The sequence below is a fragment of the Globicephala melas genome, chromosome 7 (assembly GCF_963455315.2).
Source record: "Globicephala melas chromosome 7, mGloMel1.2, whole genome shotgun sequence".
NCBI classification, from domain to species: domain Eukaryota; kingdom Metazoa; phylum Chordata; class Mammalia; order Artiodactyla; family Delphinidae; genus Globicephala; species Globicephala melas.
Window position 1 is genome coordinate 64,540,820 of NC_083320.1, and position 22,255 is coordinate 64,563,074.

General features: G+C 35.7%; 1 protein-coding gene across 2 annotated transcripts in view; it reads right to left on the reverse strand.

The window, feature by feature from the left end:
* XIRP2 (xin actin binding repeat containing 2) overlaps positions 1-22,255 on the reverse strand; it is a 296,246-nt gene that overhangs the window by 17,861 nt on the left and 256,130 nt on the right. For both annotated transcript variants that reach the window (XM_030852542.2, XM_060301488.1), the window contains exons 5-7: positions 2,184-2,294; positions 1,732-1,804; positions 648-778 (exon numbers count right to left, since the gene is read on the reverse strand). In XM_030852542.2, the coding sequence (XP_030708402.2) occupies positions 648-778; positions 1,732-1,804; positions 2,184-2,294 (315 nt within the window). The remainder of the gene's footprint in view (positions 1-647; positions 779-1,731; positions 1,805-2,183; positions 2,295-22,255) is intronic.

Genomic DNA, 22,255 nt, shown 5'->3' on the forward strand with positions numbered 1-22,255 from the left:
AATCAAATCTTATAAAGATGAGTGTAGTGGTAGAGACTTTTTAGGCACTGCCATTCACCTGTCCACCTGCTATGACATCTGCACTGGGAACAACAGGTGGTATACTCCATTTAGAGACCTACTTAGGAGCAACAGTCAGTATTTGTTACTATCTGCCCTATAATCTATTTGCACTTTTTAGAGTTATATTCCCTATTCAATACATCAACGACTCAGTATTTTAACATTTACACGTAATCTTGATTATTTTTCCTCCTTTACGTAATGTGCTATGCAGAGTAATCTAGAGGGAAACAATAAAAGTCTTAAAGGACTTTTGAGGGTTGTTTTGTTTTCCTTGGAATTTTAAACAGAACAGAGTAAGTAGCTGACATTTTTAAATTGGCTTTATTACTTTAATGTTAGTTATTAAACTTTAGTGCATACATAATTTTTTCTTCCCTAATTTCCTCTAGTGAGAAAAGTTTTCTTTCTACTGCTTTTCTCATATAGAATAATATTCTTCTTACGGAACAGAATAAGCACTGGCTCTGAATATTTTTTGTTGTTGTTGAAAAACCACCTCAAAAATTCAATAATTTGAAAATGTTACGTATTTACATCTGGTTTTACACTTAATATGTCTCTGTGCAGAGAAATTATCTTACCTTAATCTGCTTGGTTGGAGTCGTCTCTTTGTCAGAATAAAGAACCTTTTCCTGGGCAGACTTTTCAAATTGTTCTTTTAAAAACTTAGTTGAAACCTTTGGAATCTCTTCATCCTCAGGTGTATCTATGACTACAAACAGAAAACAACACCAGGGATATTATGTAACTAATAAACATGATGTTTGAGAAGACATTATAATGCTATGGAAAACTTCTCATAATGTAAGTTAAGTAAAAATATTCAGGATATAAATGTATACATATGGCAGTATTTCATTATGTAAGTTAGTATATGTCAAGAAATATAGGAGGAAAAATGGTGGTGATTATCTCTGGATGGAAAGTCATAAGTAATGAAAGTGCTGTTTATTTTAATTGTATGTAGTTTCCAAATTTTCTACAAGCATGTTATGCTGTTATGCTCAAAAATAATAATAAAAGTTATAAAACAAGAAAAGAACAGTAGAAGAACAGAAAAGGAAGATCTACTTCTTTAAGCAAAACTAAAATAAAACCAAACTCAGATATAGTCAAATAACATTTGGGTGACAGTTGGCTTAAATCTACCCTTTTAGCACTTTGGGACAGCAAAACTTCTCATTCCACTTTTATAGGCAAGACACCCTGTACCCGTCTTATGCAAACTTGCACAGGTTTGTCTGTAGTCTAATCTCATATCTGTGGGTTGGAGAATTAGACTTAAACGTGCTTAAATTTGTTATTAAAAGTAATACAATCTAGATAACTTTTCTGTTCCCAGGGAGCTTGATAACATCAAGTTTCATTCTGGATCCCTGAGCAAAATGCAATTCAGAGGTGGCTGGCTTATCACCTTCTAGGCGTTTTGGATGAATACATCATAGGGTTGAAGGGCAATGAACTATTTTAGAAGCTTATTGCATCTCGTACCACAGGCAGAACCCAATTATATATAGAAATACTATTCTGTCCCCTTTGGGATCATAAGTCATAGTTACTAACTTTATTTAGTGGGAAGGTTTGTGCTTTGGAAGTCCTCCATTCAAACACAGAAACATCAATAGGAAAAAGATATATTGGGGTGAAATAATACCAGATTCTTACCTGTTTCTTGAACATATTGATGGAGTGGAGAAGCTTGATTTATTTCCACAGTGTGTTTTTCAAGATGAGAGACCTGTGTTTAAAGATAATTTTAAATAAACAATTGTTTTTAAGAAGTCAATTATTTCAGTATTGCACACATATTCTTCATTGCACCATGATTTTCTTCCAAGACTTCAGTGCACATTGATTACACTTTGGTCATTTATTTTAATGCATGGGTTCATGCTATAACAGAACAAATATGAATTGACACCTAAAGTGCACTTATATTTTTAGGGTGCTCATTTTATTTTTCAAAGAATATCAACCCCAAAGTACGGAAAGAGACACTGATGTGTATTGATATTAAATATATAAAAGGACAATAAAATCAACTGTTTATAACAAGGTCAGAATTTCCACACAGTTCTGCAAACTGTGTGGAAAGTATTGTCTTTCTAAATAGTTACCGTTTCTGTTCCAAGAACATCAATTTTGTGTGCTTTGGAAGTTTCTTGTTCATTTCTTTCCATTTCCTGGCTGTGTCCTGCAATGTCGACCTGGCTGCTATGGATTACCTCCTGAAAATGAATGGATGAATGAATGAATGGACAATGCTTTAAGAAAATTCTGAAAATTTTAACTTTTATTTTATTAATGCAATTTCAGTGACAGACGCTTCTGAAAAAAAACCTGTTTCCTCAGTATATTAGTTTACTTGGCTGTTGTAGCAATTACCACAAAGTTAATATCTTACACTTCTGTAGGTCAGAAGCCCTGAATGGGTCTTACTGGGTGTTGGCAGATGTAAGAAGGCATGCATTTCTTTCTGCAGGCTCTAGGAGAGAATCCATTCTCTTGCCTCTTGCAGTTCTAGAGACTGCCCACTTTCATTGGCTTATGGCCCCCCTCCTCTATCAAGTTGAACTTTTTCTCACTCTGCGACCTCTCTGATTTTCTCTTGGGATCCCCTCTTTCACTTTTAAGGACCACTGTGATTACACTGGACTAATCCAGAGTATTCAGGATTATCTCCCTGTCAAAAGGTCAGTTACTTAGCAGCTCTAATTTCATCTGCAACCTTAATTCTTCTTTGCCATGTAACTTAACATATTCATGAATCCTGAGGATTAAGACATAGATATCTTCAGGAGCCATTATTCTGCCTACTACCCTTAGAAAGCAACAAATGTTAATGAGGCAACTCATACCCAATATGACAAAGATGAATCTCAAAAAGAAAATGAAAACCCTTGATGAAAAAGAAATATATTTTGTTGTTTATAAGCCAGAGTTTCATTCTACAGAAAGACATTCCCATCTTCAAGGTGGCCTTCTGGTTTGATGACACATCCAGAGTTCAATCGAAGACTATAACCATTAAATATAACCAATATAAATAGGCCATATTATGCTAGTGTGTCTCTATCTTCACACATGGCGCTACTTTTGATTTTGGTTAAGTTAGCACAGTGATCCTGGCTGAATTGGAGGGTTGAAACTCCTATTAATTTTGGTGATCCAGCCCTGCTGTTACTACAGAATGTGATCTGACACAAGTATATGATTGATTGATTGACTGATATGGTGAAGCAGCTGGCATACTGCTAAAAATCTTAACATCAAAAAATAAGGCCATAGACAGATGACTCTCCAAGAACACACCTATTTGATTGCCTTTGAGGTTGGGATTTCACTTTACCCTTGATATCTACATGACTAACAAATACTGTTTTTGAGATGGGATTTAAAAATTTTTGTCTTAGTAGAGAATAGTCAAGTGATCAAAGGGGCATTATTACTATTAATCAAATAGGAGCACTAACTTTTTTTTAAAAAAAAAACATGGAGTTAAATAGTTCTAAGGGATCAAATTCTAAACTTTAAACCAAGAATAAGTTTAAAGTTAACTCATGAGATCTTGACTTGTGATTTTTTTTTCTTGCTGGTGGACTTCTAGTGTCTGGCTTACCCCCAGGGGTATCTGGTATACAGGGTTAAAGTTCCGATTAACCAGATGGCAGTCAGACATTTGCTTAGAGATATACAGTATTATCTGATCTTATTACACTATCTAGGAAGGAGAGGTATGACAAAAACTTGATACCCTCCCAAAAGTCCTTCAGAGAATTGAAGCCAAAATGTAGGTTTGCACTTTAAAATGTAGATTACATTTCATTGGGTGTGTTAATTAACTAGATGGGAGGAATCCTTTCACAGTGTGTATGTATATCAAATTATCACTATGTACACTTTAAATTATCTTATAATTTTTTCAATTATACCTCAATAAAGCTGAAAAAATATAAATTATATCTCATTAAATTAAAGGCCAGTGTAATCTTTTCCTAAGCAGAATGGGTTTCTAGCCCTAGTTAATGATCCACATATATCAATAGATATTTATTAACATGCTTGACACATAGTTTATGCTAAGGAAAAGTTTACTTAACGAATGAATGAATAAAACAGCAAATTTCCATTAATAAATGAATTTCATTCAACCTTCTATTTGCCTGAGAATGTCCTAGAACCTGGGGTTAGAACAATGAACAAAATGTGTACTTTACTTTTTCAAGAGGGAGTGTAGGAAATAAACAATTCATATTCTTTCCTTTAAGTTCAAAAAATCATAATTCTATATAATAAAAAGTTTTGCATAATCAAGTTTTATTTAAGGGTATTAATAACATTAGGCTGGAGGGAACAATAACTGTCATTGAAGACCACAGATAGAAAAAAATGCATGGGCACAAATAACAACTCTTTGTATAATAACTGTTTACAACTATGGCAAGTCTTTCCATCTATAGGAATATAATGGGGATATTCTATGGCTTTCTTATGACACACTGAGAAATAGGAAGTACTGATTAAACAGAAAGTGAAAGAGCAAAGGACATGGGAACTGACCAGTACCAAGATCCTTATTGAAAGGCACAATGATCATTACTATAGAATCACGTCTCTGCCTAGAGGCCCAGATGACAAGCTGTGGCCCAGAGACAAGCTTATTTGACCCACTCAATGTTTTTTAAAGTTTTGAAGTAATTAAAACCTACAAAAAAATCAAGATTTCTGCTTATGTTTGAAAATTTTGAAGATCTGGCAATACGCCATATTCCAACATGGCAGTGGCTTGCTGGAACAAAGTAGTGGCCACCTGTCTTAGTTGGGGCATATACTTTTCAGTTGGTCACTGTTCCCATCACTCACTAATAGAGTATTTAACACCAAGCTGACATTAAAAAAAAAAAACCTGCCTATCATCTTTAAATATATTTTCTTGTAGGAGATGACACAACATAAACAGTGGAAGGATACATAAATTTAGTTTAAAGGTATAAGTTTCTACTTCAGCATTATGTGCTATTAGTAAATACTACTGTAATTGCTACACTAGTTTGGTATGTCAGTGTCAATGCATCAATTTTACTGCCCCCTGTTTTCTGCAGTTTACATAACGTCTGTCTTAAAATATTCCAAGATTTTGTTTCCATCATTTACTGTGTTTCATATTATGCAACTAGTAGAGTTGGATTTTAAATCTGACTTTCATTCTTCCCGATTGCTGGTGTCTATAGAGTGAAGGGTTAGATAAAAGGATGGATCATCATAATGCTCGGGAAGAAATCAAATTACACAAATAAAATGTAAAAAAGAATTCCGGCCAGAATACCATATGCAAACTCACATAAAATAGTTCATGAAATTGGTACTTAAAAATTAAATTCAAATATAGATCGGGCTGCAAGAAGAAAAATGCAGTTTTGTTCACAGGTGGATTAACCAAAGTCAGGAATGGGGATAGTACTCACTCCCTCCTTTATATTAGATATGCTATAATCTTAGGTAAGTTACTAAATCACACTTAAACTCTTTTTTTAAATATCATTCATCCATGAAAAGAAACACAGATGATATACGTGGTCTAATTTTGGAATCTAAAGGAGAAAATGTGGCATGATCACAAAATGTTATAATATTTGCATAGCTCACGTCAATCTGATATCAGCTCATAGATTAGTCAAGTATATTACAAAAGTCTCTCATGGATGTACACTTCTAAGGAGATTTCTCCAGCACAGGAAAGAGTTCACACTCTGCCTACCCAACTTGCCACTGTTATTATCGTTACAGGAAAAGACATTGTACATTTCCACTGATAAAAATGCAAATTCATGCTAGCATAATGAGTAAGGAAAGAAAAGGACAGACTTTTTATGGTGACTCACTATTATTGTGACTCTTAGAAGTATACCCAGTAGAAAAAAGTGTGATGAAAGACTGGCAGAAAAGTAGATGATTACTGCCTCACTAGAATGGAAAAAACAGCTCATGCTCAATACCAGTAATTCAGCAATTTTACCCATCACTAACCTCATTCTTAATAAAACTAGGAAGGGTTATGATGTATTAATGTTATATGCATCGTTGTCAAACTGACAGAAACAATACCAAAAATGTGCTATTTATGTTAGCAAAGATGTCAGTTGATTCAAGGTTTGAAAGAATAATCAGTTCTTTCTTTTAAGTGATGAGCATAAAAATTTGTGGTTGATATATTGTGTTTGTCTAGATTTTGATATGTTTGAATTCAAACATGTTTTCTTTTTGCCCTGAATTTTCTCTTTACGTTTTAAAAATTTACTTTAAAACTTTACAGTATAAAATTTGACGTCCCTAGCATTGGAGCTTCAGGTTACGGCTTTTCCTCATTCACTATACACTTCTGAGTCTTGGCTCAAAATTATTTTCTATTTGAAACCTTTCCTGACTTTTCTATACAGAGTTCCCTATTACTGCTTCTTTTATTGTATTCCTGTATGGTCAGTACACACCTCTATTATCTACCTATCCATTTCACATTCATTATTTGATAATAAGACCCTTTCCTTTAACTGAATTCATGCATCCTCAAATCCCAATGTTTAGCTTCCTGGTAGAGAGTAGATGCCCCCTAGAATATCAAGGAGTGAATAGTAATACTATGAGCAAATAGTCAATAGTAATATCATGAGCAAATAGCCACTTTTTTCTCAGGAGTGTGAAAATTTTATGATTTTATAAAAATCTAATTTAAAAATTAAAATTCTATTTTTTCCCCACATAATCCTATGATTTTATTTTTTTGTATTTTGGCTGACAATCTTTGACACTGAACATTTTATGATTGGTAGGTGGAATTACTGAAGCTGATGCATATAACAATAACATGTCCATCACTGACAAAGTATATGAAGAAGAGTTCTCTTGATAACATTGCAAGTGATCAGAACATTTATGGAAGAATATGGGCAGTGCTGTGATGCTGTGAAGAGCAGCTGACATCATTAGAGGGAGGAGAAGCCTGTACCAAGAAACCAAAAAATACACAAAGGTAACAAACACATACAAAAAGGTAAAGAACATTGAAAAATAGGAAAATTTATTTTCAGGTGGCCTTTTTATAAAAAGATCTTCATGGTGCTAAAAAAAACTAAACTAGTCTGTATGTTCTTTTTTTAGTGAATTGTTATTATTCACTGAGTTTGTGAATCTGATGTATTGCCAAGAAATAGCAGTAGACATGTGTTGAGCAGAATTACTATGACATCAAAAAATTAAGTTGAGGTATTTATGATGACAGGAAAAGACAATACTTTATCCTTATTTTTAATATCAAGGGACAAGAAGAATCAAGGCAAATGTAAGTCGTGATTCTTCATATAACTCAATATATTTGGAAGTGAAGACTACAATTTTACTTGGTTCAGTAGTAATGCTCCCTGAAGCTATGAGTGTGTCCTAGTTAGACTGTTGGACCTAAGAGACTGATGATGCAAAACGTTCAGAAAAAAAATTAAGATAGTAACTTTTTCCTTTGAAATCACTGCATCCCTAAATGTGAGTGATCGTATATAGCTTAACTTATACCTTTATTTATTCAGCCAATAGCTACTGAGCACCAACTATCTCTATAGCATTTTGCTAGGCGTTGTCAGTACTGTTTTAGTAAAAGTTTTATCTACCAACCTATCTACATATCAATCATCTGTCTATTCATCTATCTCTATATCTGTGCAATATATAAAAATATGTACAGGATTTCCCTGGTGGTCCAGCGGTTAAGACTCTGCGCTCCCAGTGCCTGGGTTAGATCCCTGGAACTAGATCCCGCATGCTGCAACTAAGAGCCTGCGTTCCACAGCTGAAAAGATCCTACACGCCACAGCAAAGACCCGGTGCAGCTAAATTAATTAATTAATTAATTTAAAAAACTGTACATACATATCTAACGGAATAAGAATGGCTCACTTAGCTTGAAATTCTCTTGAGACAAGATCTGTAATATATACACATGCATGAATTATGCAAGTTTGTTGTATAAATCTCTGAGAGAAGCACTATCACTCAATTATTTTCAGCTCTTTCTGGGCTCAAAACAATTATGCTTTGGTCATATTTAGCTATAAAGAGCAAAACTTATAATTTTTTAATAAAAATAATTAATTTGAAAGTAGGAATATTTGACTTCAAAGAGGGAGGTTTATGAATAAGTAATGCCAGCTTTCACTACTAAAACTTTGTCCTCTACTTTCCCCAAAGTGTTATTTATAGAGCCATATCCCAGCGTCCAAAAATGCTGAAGATTCATTAAAAGAACATGTAAAAGATGTACTCTCAACTGGGCCATCAAACATATTAGTAATATAAACAACAATACTTATGTGACAAACTAAAAAGAACAGGATACATAAAAACATTCAATTTTCAGTAAAGGACACCTTCTAGAAGTTTTATGTAGATGTATGTTTTTTATACACACACATACGCGCACACACACACACATACATGTATACAGGATTTCAATCTAACATAGACGTAAGGCATCTTAAAACAAAAAAGGCACTTGGATATAAATAAACATAAAAGTACAATAAAAGAGGCTAAAACTTAGTCTCAAGGAGCAGTGAAATTACCAAAAAAAAGCTTGCAAAAAGAATGAAAACATTTTAAAGAAAAAGAAAACCAGGGGTAACATATATCTTACATTAATTAATGCAAACCAAAAGAGAGAAAGAGAAGAATTCTACCTTTTTATTATTACCCCTCTTCACCAATATCCAATTGATTTATAAGCTCTTCCAATTCTATCTTTAATTATCTTTTGAGTCAATGCCCTCTTTACCCTAGAACTTCTGACCCGTTTAAGTCCTCATGTATTTAATCTGCTATTTCAGTAGTCTCCTAACTTATCTTCTTCAGTCTAACCTCGACACCATTTATATCAATCCTATACAACTAGAAAAAATGTTTCTTAAATGCATATCTATTCATCTTACTCCCCTGTTTGTTTCTTCAATGGTTTTTGATTGCCTTAGAATAAAGTAAAAAATCTTTATTGTAGCATATAAGTTTTTCTCTTATCCAGCCTTTGGCTACATCTCCAGCTTCATGACTCAATTGTGCCTCATTATATTCACAAATATACTATTTTACCTTTTGCATAAGTTGTTCCTTTCACTTAGAATGTAATTCTGTATTTATAAAAAATTACTTTAAGTCTCAGCTGAAGCATCCTCCACCCTCAGATTCCCCTCCTTGACCATCCTTCATCAGAGTAAAGTTTATCACAACCTCCTTGTGTCCCAACAAACCTCATTTATATTTTCCATGACAGAATCTACCATATTGCACTTGTAATTATTTGTTATATGTGTTTCTCTCTGATAGAGTGAGCGTCTTGAGGGCAAAATAATATCATACTCATCATTGAATCTTTTGTGCTTGACATATGGTGAGTGGTTAATGACTATTAGCTGAATAAAAAAAAAAATAAGGCACAGACTCTGGAGTCAGCCTTCCTGAGTTAGGATCACATTTGCTCACTTTCTTGGGCAAGTTACTTAGATCTTTCATGAGTTCATTTCTTGTCAAAAAAAAGTAGGGGGCGGGCAGCTAAAAATAATGCCTATCTCAGAAGGTTATTGTGAGGAGAAAGTCAGTTAACATATGTGAAAACCTGGCTCATAAGTGCTACATTAGTATTTGCTATCTTTGCTTAACATATTCATTGCACACTTACTCTGCATCAGCTATTTTCCTAGTAACTTGGGATACATAGTAAACAAGGAAAAAAAAAAAAGATTGAAGGAAAGTAGATCGTCTGTGGTTATGTCAATACATTTTGCCATGAATTTTTTCATTGTAGAATTAAGCCCAGAAACGAAAGAAAAAACAAATTTCAATATGTACATTTTTTTCAACCAGAGAAGTAGTGGATTTGGGGGATTTTTCAAAGAGAAGCAAAAAGGTGCCTATGCATATTATAACTCTTCTAAGTCATTCTGGCCCCTAGGACATGGACATTTTTATAGAGGCATGGCCAGAGAGTGGCTTTCTGATCACCTATCCAGTTCTTCTTTGGTTCATTGTTCATGAACTGGTACCCAGTGGAGAGTCAGTTCACAGTGATTTAATCTACTATTATACAATTCTTCTCACACTTAACTCTTTCCTAAAAGGTCCTGTTGTGTGCCTCTCATCTAGACGATAAAATAAGAATGTTAAGATTTGTAATTTATATATAGTTTTATCAGTCACAGCTCCCAGTGTCAAGCATCAGAGTCTAACTGATTTAAATAGGACAGGTACTTTGTTAAAGAGACATTTCATAGCAGAAGTGTATTCCACAGAGTCTCCAGGAATAAGACTCCAGAAATATACTTATTCTCACAGAATAAGACTTGGAGGTTTTGTAGCCAGGAACACTGCCGAAAAATGCTGCAGAACCTTCTGGAGAAGGCACCCTTGCTGCTGACATTGGACACACTCATTGCCAAAGCCATTGATATTATATAACAGATATTGCTTCTAGAATGGTTCTTTCTTGAAAATTGATGTAGCTAATCTCCGCCACCAGCCATCACCAAAACTGATTCTTCATAGTCCCTGCTTCTCATGCCATTTCATTACTTCTTAATGCAAAGACTGAGTTGGAGGTGTCTGATTGGTGCAGTCTAGTTCACAAGCTTGGGTCCTAGATTCCAGCAGGGCCAGGAGAGTGAGTGTATGATATTTGCAACTTCTTCTAGTGGAGGCTGGTTTTGCCTAATGGGGTGGTGGAGTCCCCAAGTACAGGAGGTTCAGATGTCCAAAAGAATGAAAAGTGCACATTACCTTTCCTAAGAAAGTATTATTTGCCAACACAGAGGTCTTATTAACCAAACAGAAACCAGTTAAAAACACAAGAAAAGGAATGCCACTCATTTTTGACAACAGATAACATAGTGGAAAACTATGTTTTCTAGAAATGTCCTATGATGAAATTGATTTGGGCTTATTTCTTGGCAATATATGCTCCATGTGACATTACAACTTCCTTTAGGAAGACTGAGACAGTACAGTTTGCCTGCTAATAGGGTCATGAAGAGTTCCTGTTATACAAACCTGCCTCCTTCATTCACTGTCCCTCTGAGCCTTTATGGTCATCAGTCTTGGTCACTGGGAGGAATACATTTTAAATCCTTATATAAAATCCAAGAGGAAGGAAAAAGCACCATAAAACAGATTTGGCTCTGATGTAAGCATTCCAAGATAATCCATGCAAACAAAGCATTTCAGGATAATTATTAATTATGACTACAAATTAATTACTCTGATCATTTGGGTTTTCTTCATAATGAGGAAAAATCAGGAAAAATAAAAGGGTAATTAGTTGCAATCACTGGTGAATGTATCTACTAGTAAAACGGGGAATGGAAAGAGATTGAAGTAGAGACAGGAATGTTGGGTTATGGGCTGGAGTTTGTCATCAATTCAAGTGAGAAATCAGGTAAGTAAATCACAGCTAATTTCAGTCTCACTTAGAATCCTCATTTGTAATCTGCTGGGGTAGAGAGTAGGGAAGCATTGAAGGAGATAGAAGGAGCTACCACTGATTGAGTGCTGTTATGTATCAGGAAATATACAATGCCCTTCACACTTTATAACATCTAATTTCTTAAGAATTTTACCATTTTTAAATTCTACATGTTGATTACCCATGGACTTAACCAGTAAAAGGAGTTGAAGGGAAAATGCTGTGCAAGATTTGAAAATTCCAAACATATACCATGAATATAGAGATGAACAAGAATTCAGTCAACCAGTTGTTTTGAGTCAATGCTTTTAACACCTTAAAGCAATAAGTGATGTGCTCAACATGCACTTGTGATGTACCTAAAGTGCATTTAAAGTAGGGACAAGAAAGGAGAGTTATTCTCAACTAGCTAAGTATGCTGAAGAACTGCACTGAAATGCCTTCAAAGAATCTAAAAATGAATAATCATGTGCTGTAATTTTTATTGTATATTAATTTTTTTGAAAAAAATCACTGAGTCTTTTACCCTAATATGCTTTTCACCAGTATATCAGGTAACCACACAATTTGCTTTATTTCTTTTAGGGTTGTTGATTCAGTGAACCATCTTTTCTATCAGTATATCGGTCATCAAGTGCAAAGGTTTCAAGAAATATAAAAATCAATGTCAGAGGTTAGAAGGGTCTCAAAATGGAAACAAGGTTCTTACAAAACAGGATAAAGAACGATTTGCTTTAAGTAGATGCTTAAATAGTTTCATTTTGCCTAAAAATATACATCTCCAGCTTATAAAAATTGAGCCATTTAACTCCTATAGATTTGTAGAAACAAATCAGATGAAATGAAATTTAAGGACATACCCTTTGATCTGTACTGGATTTTCTCCCAGTTACACTTATCAGTTCCAGGGCACCCACCCACTTGCTGAAGACTCATGACTGAAGATCAAGTTGGTTCTATAAGGATGCATCAGAGCGGATGAGATTCAAACAGGCTTTGCTAAGGAGTGATAGTCTTTAAAGCTTATTTCAAGTATAGTGGTCTATGAAACAGTCAAAGATAAATACTTGATCACGTATCTCAAAATTATAAGAAGAGAAATAATACTGAGCGTAGGTGCCAAACACAGAGCCTACGATCATTATATTTAAGTAATTTAACCTGTATTTTGTGTGACATGATATTGTCTGTCTCACCACTATTTTTACAGGAGGAAATCAACATATTTCCATCTGATTCTGATACAGAAAAAGAAGCTCTGTATGTAAGTATCTATAATTCTCTCATCAGTATTTTTTTTCACACTCCCTCCTCCCCACAAATTATTGCTTTTCTTTCTCTATTTTCGGTACCCAGACTTGATGGTACGCTTTCTCATTATCATAATCCCCTCTGTAGTAACGAAAGGCCTGGAAAACATAAAGACAGGGAAGAAAAGGAACTGAGGAAAAAAAGGAAAACTTTTTTTTGATCCTCTAAAAGAAAAACAAAACACAGAAAATATGATTGGGGGGGAATTTGTTGATATTTTTAGAATAATGATACAAAATGCTTCTGATAAAAGGCTCACAAACTGAACCCCAGCCTAAAGTACTGACTTCATCGAAGCACCCTAAACCTCCCCAAACATTTCTATACACTGTGCAATATGATGAATTGCAGGATCCAAGGGAGGAATTTCAAATGCCATAGCAGGATGTCTCTAGAAGACCCTGGTATTTACCCAAGGATAAGGAAGATGAATTGAGCACTTGGCTCCCCCTGTTGGGGTCCATGTAGTGGCTGGTATATGATGTGCCCTGTCCTCCTGATGGGGTTAGAAATGAAGTAGTCTCCTAAAAAGCTGTTTCTTGGACCATGCTGGGTAGATCACTCAGGATAGATAGGGATAAAGAACAAGGACAAGAAAAGGCTGTTAGAAGGAGATGTAATCTTACTCTGGGTTCTGTGATGTTGAGATTTGCAAAGAAGCTGGAAAAAATGAAGAATTTCTTAAACATATCTCTGTAAGGGCATGGTGCTAAGGACAGAATCTCTTAATGCCTCTTCCTTTTCTCGGGCCTTGTGTTCTTCCAGTTTTTTTTAGCATGATAATTCATCTGTAATTATGCAAACTAATAAATAAACGAACATCCAAAAGAATAGACAAGCTTGACTCAATCCAGTCATTTTCAGAGATCCATGAAGACAGGTTTATTCTGAAAAATATGAGACCCAAAAGCAGCAGAAAGAGCTAATAATATCCTCTTATGTCAAGTGCTTACAGAAAACACCCGTTTTATAAAAGTAATCATGTGGAAAAAACATTTTGCAGATTTTACTAAGTTCTGCAAACAAAATGATTGAGTAATCTTAAGGGTTTCTTTTGTTGTTATAATTTTCCTTGCTCCTCACAAACTAGCAAAATCTCAGAACTTAAAATTCTATGTCTTGCCATTCTATTATAAAATTTAAAAAGAAAGTAAATTTAATTAGTATATTATAAGATATTATCTATATACTTGAGAATTCTATTAAGCATAATTATACAAAGAGCACAGTTACAATTCTAAACTAATAGGTGACCAGATTGAAGAAGGGGCTATACAAATGTATTTTTTTCTATTCCAACTTTCCCTAAATATCCACTCCCTCCCATAAAAGAAGACATAAAATTTGATTATGTCAAAACATCTGTGCTTTACATCTTTATCAACATCAAAAACTTTTTCAGATCACCTGCTGAACCTCTAAGAACATGAAACTCTGTGCTCTCACTTTGTGTCTTTGAGGAAAGGGTCTAGGTGACACTCTCTCAATAACCATAGGCCCTGTGATAAGAACAATACCACTCCTTTTCTCCTAAAGCAATCCCAATTCCTTTCACTTTAAAGGAGTGAAGGGTATATCTGTAAGTATACTTTTCTTCTGTAAATGAAACTGAAAATGGATTCTATAAGAACAAATAGGTTTCAGAAACAGAAAACTCACCATTAAAAGTACCATTAAGAGAAAGAGAAACTTTGATAGTAATACTCCAATAATTGGGTAAATGTTACTACTACAACTTTTATTTTGGAGGATAAGATGAATCATAGAAAAGCAACCAATTCAAGGTTTTTTGAAAGCATTGAATCTTGCAACTCAGTTTTACTTATGAGTATTTGTACCATTCACTGAGGCCCTGACTGCCTGAGAAACTGTACTGGGGGCCCCCCTTCCTCTGGTAATGTTTCTAAACCCCTCCAAGCCACCAGGCAGATTAGTTTGTTTGCTCATTTTCAGCACGGTAAAGGAACCCAGGCAGAATGCACACATTGGATGGACTACACTGTTTCATCAAGAAGATAGAGTTTCCACACAAGACCCAGGCAAATGCTTTGCGGGTATCTTCACAGTGCGGGGTTGGAATGTGTTTCCCTTTATAATGATGCACTGGAATGGCCTGCAGTGCTGTCCCAGGGGAGGGAGGTGTGAATCCCTCTGTGCACTAGCATCTACCAACAGATTCTGCAAAAGAAGCTGAAGTTGGAAGTTGCAAAGGAACCATGACTGAGACTTTATGGTCACACCTCAGTTGACAGTTAGCAATTACCATCAACTTCATTTGGGGACAGCAGAAGTTGAGAGTTATAGTGTGTGGCTCTAAAGTAATGTGATTAATGCCAGTAGATCACATAAGATAGTCTTATAGTGCTTTATAGGCACACCTTGTATCCCAGGGGGAGTCCACATATTAGTTTAGCTGTGAAAGGAGCCAAATGTCTATGACCATGTTACTATATGATTTAATAAGGTTTATCACTTTATAATCATCTTATGTCTTTCAGAAATTAATATTATTTTTATAGAAATATCAAAGGTACAAACTCAAGAGACATTAGGTAACCAGATTGTATAATCCTATGAAATTAAAGTTTTTTAATGAAAGATGGCAATATTAATGAGTTAAATCTCAGTTTTAATTAATTATTGGCATATCAGTGTAGCTTAAGCTAATAAATTCATTATTTTTAGTTTATTTTTATTCTAATTGGTTTATTTTAAATGCTTTGATATGTATTTCTTTAGTTCACTTATATCACTCCATTATCTAGCTTTTAAAAAATATTTGAATCTATCTTTGTATATATGCAAAAAAAATCCTCACAATTTTAATACAGTCTGCCATTAACATGGGAGTTAACTGGGCTTGGAGGTACCAGTAAATTGGTCGTTTGGCTGACTGGCATTTATTATATTCACCATGATTCTTTTAAGCCCTTGATTTCTCTGTTCTCAGCAGCCCCTGTTCTATTCTTTGCAGTAGGCATCTCAAGAGAAATCTCAATAGAAATAGAAGGGCCTTGGTATCAGAGTGAAGAATGAGGTGGGCAGTGGAGAAGCCTCAGATGAGAAACTAAGAGGGGAGTGGTCATCTCTGGGATAACAAATCCTGGCTCAACCCTGAACTGCCATGCTCATTGCTGCACATTAGAATCCCCTGGAGGGCTATAAAATTCCCTGATCCCTGACCCCATGCCAGGACAATTAAACCAGAATTACCTGGGCTGCCTTAGGAGTTCCAGTGCATGACCAGAGTTGAGGACCACCTTACTGAGAGCCTAGGAGACTTAGAGGACAAGAGCTCCCACTGAGATTTCATGTCAATTCTAAATCCTTATCCAGTCAGAGAAAAGGTAGGAGGAGACATGTCAGGAGCTCTGAAGAGGTCTTGCTTCGGGTCCAGAGTGATGTAGAAACCAGCAGACAGAGGACTTACTGAAACCCACTCCTACTACATTCCTGTACCCCAACCCAGGGAGGCCTGGGGTAGAAGCCCGTAATAGGTGCTCCATAAGTACCGGAAGCCCCATTTCTAGACAAACCAGGCACATATGGGCTTTTTGGAAGCAGGAGAAGAATTAGTGGTTTGTTGGGGCTGGTAGAAAAAGCCTTTCATCCTGAGAAATACACATTTTCACAGAGTTTAGTTTGTGTTTTTGCTTTCCTCATAGTTGGGAAAAGCAGTACTAAATGCAGTTAATTGGCTTCGCATCTTGAGCAAGGGCATTTTTTTTACCAAATATAATTCTTTTCCATTCACCTTCTGTCGGAGAAAATGTGGGATTCCACCAAGACCTACAGAGCTATAGGAAGGTGGACACGGGTAGGAAGGGAGGAGACAGATGGAGACTGGGTAGCAGGAGGTCACCAGTTGCAAAGCATGTACAGGGATGTTAATTATAAACTAATCTTTAATTACCTAATGAGCTTCTAGGAAACGATTCTGTCTCCCCAGGCTAAAAAACTGAAAAAACAGTTAAGGTGTGAGGCACAGAACAATGCCATCCTCTGTCCTCTTACCTATACATAAAATGCTTATGAACCGCATTCTACTTTGAGAATAATTACCACTGGATTATGCTTCACTGGCAACACTACTAATGATAATAGCTGGTGTTTACTGAACATTTAATATCTGCTAGGCATTCTAGTAAGAATTTTACATGAACGGTCTCATTTTATTCTTAACACACCTGTTACTTCATCCTCATTTCACAGAATAGGTTACGTGGTTAACTCAGGGAATTCTAACCTGGGCTGTATGACTCTGGAGCCAATAGGCCTAACCATGAGTGTAAACTGCCTCATTTTGAGTGGGGTTACTTTAGTTATAATAGTCATTTTAAAACCGTGCGCACAACTAGAAAACTTTTCAAGACACACTTTTGGTCACAACCTTGTGTGCTGATAGAGATCTAGGTTAGATTGGGGTTGTTAATAGCAATCTAGGCCCTTGAAAAATCGTGCATGGGGCAGAAAGCTAAAGATAGGTTTAAAACATTTACGTGAGACATGCTTTGCAATGTGGACATTTAGCTGATAAAAATATGTTTAGTTTGCTAGAAAATAATTACGGGTCACCTTTAAAGAGTCTAAAACACACAGATGTCAGATTATATCTGTCACAACCTGTCAAAAATATTTTCTATCAGCCTAAAATTGTCCAGAGGCTGTTCCAAATCTACATAATCCTACAGAGTGCTAATGTTTACATGAGGATTTTTGCAACAGCAGATGTATGTGGAAAGATACATACTGTCTTGCAGCTCCCTACTGGTCCCCATCAGACTTGGCGGCAGGGAGTGAAGGTCAGGAATACTTTAGACTCTTGACATAGATTCAGTGCAGCCATTTTCACATGAAAGCAATTACCTAAGCACTGTATCGCACTGATTACTTACCAGACTTTTGGAGCCCCATCTGCTCTTCCCTACTTAAGCCACTTAAAATGAAAACAAAACAAAACTAACGAAAAAAAACAACTCCAGAAAAGAAGATGCTTGTAGGACTTCACAATTAATAAGCAAGGAGCTACTCAGTACTGTGTAAATAAAAGAGAAAGAAAACGAAGAGGAAATAAGCATGAGAGAATGAAAATCAAATCCTGAATGTGAGACTATGGCACAAAGAAGGAACGTCTTAAGACTGCTAATGGGTCCAAGGTTTGTTTTTTGGAGGAATGGAAATGTTCTAAAATTAGATTGTGGTGACACTGTACAACTTTGTGAATATATTAAACAGACATTGAATTGTACACTTAAAATGGGTGAGTTCTATGGTATGCAAATTATCTCAATAAAGCTGTTAAAAAAGAAGAAAGAGAGGAAGAAAATCTTTAAAAAAAACAACAACCCAGAAACCATGGAAAGGGTGAGTGAAAATCAACTCTGAAAAGAGACAATGGCCATTTCATACCAACAACATCTGCTCCAGCATACTTCAAGACACACTTTTAAGGATGAGGGGATGGGTTATTTTTCTTTTTTTTCCCAAATGGAGCCTGCTGTACTGAGTGGATTAAAAATATCTCTCTTAAATGGTCCTTTCCATTCTAGCATTAAGAACCTACTGATTTTCACTGGCATAGAATTCTGAGAAATCAATCCTAAGACAAAGTCAGAAACAATGCTAATGTGATATTTCTAACCTAAATATCAACAGGACACATGCTGAATGGCTCATAATCCCTTAAGGAGGGTTGGATTTCATTCCTATCTACAGGAATCAGTAATGGCTGTTTTGAAAAACAGAATCTAAACGGGTGATATTAAAAATGGGTAGTAGTAACTACCAGAGTCACCTAGTAAAGTTTTCTCCAACACATTCTTCTAAGAAGCTGAACCCTCACCCCAAACATCCTTCACCCAGGGGCCCTGACTGTTGAGAGTAGCTCCTTTTTCTAATTTACATAAGGATACTCCACAGGCTAGCAGTGATGCTGGTAACTGTTAAGCATAAGTTTAGAACACATAAATAGGACATCATTCCAAGTTTAAAATGTCTGGCATAAACGAATGTTCCTATATCTTGTACCTCCATTTTTCCCCCCTATTTCAGAACCTCTTTTTCAATACGTATGAAATAATCAATAAAAAAACAGAGGGACCTTTAACCTCAGAGATAGCTTAATTTTCAAAACTTGTTTAGTCCCATTGCTGATCTCCCAGACAAACTGTTTCCAAATAGCTAATTACCCTGAAATAGCTCACTTCAATACATTAGGAAGGAAAGAGGCAGACTGGACTGAATTATTACACCTTATGAAATTATTACTAATTGTGATATTAAATATTGTCAGAAATCCAAAACAAATGTTGTTTCTTTTAACTCTAATTAAAGTTGATTTCCAAGCTAATATTAATTTTTATATGTCAGCAAAATAAATATTTTTCTGACCAGTGGCAGACTTAGCAGAGAGCTAAATCTCAAGTACTTTCAATAAAGACTGAAAACACCCTCAGAGCCGACAATAACTTGGGTAAGACAGAATTAACTGTCTGTCTACCAGTAAATGTTTTGTTCTCAATCCCTGCTGATAAAAGAAGTGATTTTTAGAATGCATTCAGATAGCTTTAAAAGTTTAAGTGAATATCTAAGACATGATTTTTCTGTGTTTTCCTCTCTATAACCAAATCTGATATGTATCTCAAATTTCCATTAAGGAGTATAAGTTAGTCATTTGATTTTCTAAGATACAGATGACTTTTTTCTTTCATTTTCCTACAGACTTCTGCATACAGTTCAATAAATGGTATTTACTAGTTTATCCTTCCATATATTCCCTTTATATTTTATTTATATTGCATTGCACTGTGACTTAGATTTAGTTATTCCTCATGGAATTATGGGGTATTATTAGTGTATCTAAACGTAGATAATGAAACTGAAGTTCAGAGAGGTCCCTACAGGCCCAGAGTCATGCAGATATTCAGATTTTTAGCACATGTTTTTTTATTACTCTCACACACTTTAGTATGTCATGGTCACAGAGAAGGAACTACAGCTTATAATAATAAACTATACTTGCAAGGAGCTTATAGTGGATATATATATATATATATATATATATATATATATATATATATATATATTTGCTGGTTTGGTTGTTTTTGTTTTTACCCAGTATTCATTTATTCTTTGTTCATAAGGGTATGCTGAGATCTTCCACGTAGCTAAACAGGTACAGAGGCCTCAGCCAATCAGCAACCTCTAGCGACAGCAATTTAGTTCTAGGGGGAGCATGTGTATTCCACTTAGAACCAATTAGATCCTGTAAGGTTTCTTTCCCTGGGGCTTCTGGGAAAAGGATTCTCACTCTTTCTCTGCATTGTTTTTACTCCTTTCTGGGGAAAACCTGGGAGAGAATGGGGCCAGCTCAGAGGAAGTGAAGCTGAGAGGTAAAAAAGAAGAAATATGATCAAGGAGATACTCAGTTTTTTAAACAAACACTTGTGAAGTGCTTATAAAGGGCCAGGCACAGTCTTAAGTACTTTACAAAAACAGCTTAATTAATCCTCTTAACAAACCTATGAGGTGGGTACTATTATAATCTTGACTTTATAATTGAGGAAATTGAGACACAGAGAAGTTAAGAAACTTGCCTAATGTCATTCAGCTAATAAATGAAGGAGGGCTTCCCTGGTGGCACAGTGGTTAGGAATCTGCCTACCAATGCAGGGGACACGGGTTCGAGCCCTGGTCTGGGAAGATCCCTCATGCTGGGGAGCAGCTAAGCCCATGCGCCACAACTGCTGAGCCTGTGCTCTAGAGCCCGCGAGCCACAACTACTGAGCTCTTGTGCTACAACTACTGAAGCCCGCGTGCCTAGAGCCCGTGCTCCGCAACAAGAAAATGAGAAGCCCGCACACTGCAACGAAGAGTAGCCCCTGCTTGCTGCAACTAGAGAAAGCCTGCCGCAGCAACGAAGACCCAATGCAACCAAAAATAAATACATAAAATAAATTAAATAAATAAATAAATAAATGAAGGAGCAGGGATTTGGACCCAGGTGATCATGCTCCATCCCAGTGCTCTTAGCTACTATGCTAGAGACATACTGTGAGTGCTTAATTACATCAATGGTAAGGTAATATATGCTTCACAATGGGTTCTCAAAGAAAAGAAGGAAAGAGGGAAGGAAGGAAGAAGGGAAGGGAAGGGACATCCCTGATTTTTTGCATTTGACAATTCCCTTGGTATAAATATTATCAACATGGCTGATTTCAAGCTATTAACACAATATTATCTGGTTTACAAAATTCCTGAAAATTTAATAATCAAAGAGTTGGTACAAGCCAGTTGCTCTAGTACACCCCTGGAACTTACATCAAGCCTTCCTTCCACAAGACTGCACTTTTATGAATCTGTAATGTTCCTTTTGGTTTAAGACTCTTGTGGTTGAGTTTTTGGTCTTTTGCAATATAAAGCATCCTAACTGATACCAAGTTTCACAGATGATGAAATGCTTTCATGGAAACTGCTCTTTGTCATCTTTGACTGCCACAATCACCTCATGAGATAGACAAAACACTCATCAGTTTCTCCATCATAACTCAACAGAAACTGAGACTTTGAGGGGCTTATGAATTTGGACTATGTAGTACTGGCTACATAATTTGCTACACCCAGTGCAAAATGAAAATGTACGGTCCATTATTCAAAAATCTTAAGAATTTCAAGATGACAGCAGAGCATGAAACTAAGTGCAAGGCCCCTCTAAGTATGGAGCCCTGTTTAACTGCCCACAATGAAGATGGCCCTGGGTCTATGGGACTCAGCTGATAAATGTCAGGGGTGGTGTGTGAACTCAGATCTACAAGTCCCATAGCCCTTACACTCTATCACACCGCTTTCCTGCAAAATAAAGGATATGGAAATACTTTACCTATCTTCTACGTAGGATTTATTTAAATTATTAATGATGACTATATAGCATGTGGTTGATCAGTTTCAAGTAAACACATATACTTGATTCACTTAGAATCCTATGTTGCAAGAGCTATACATTAGGTCACAAGTATATCCAATCTTAATTTATTTATATTACATTTCCTTTAGGCAAAATTAAAAGAAATCTTACCGTAAACTTATTGTGAGCAACTTACATTGCACATTTTTTTTCTTGTTTACTTTTCAAAGCCAGAAAAAGAAAACAAATAATATTCCACATACCAGACTTTTAATCAATCTATCTGATATACTGCCCCTGACGCAACCTTACAAACCCAACTGCCTTAATAGCCACAACTTAGGCAACTCTAAATACCCTAGGGAGTTTTCTGAAAAAACAAGCAAACAAACAAACAAACAAAACCAAAAAACAAAAACAACCCCCACGTTTATCTCTGACTACAACATTTCAGAAATACCCCAGTTACTTTCTTCCTCCTGGAA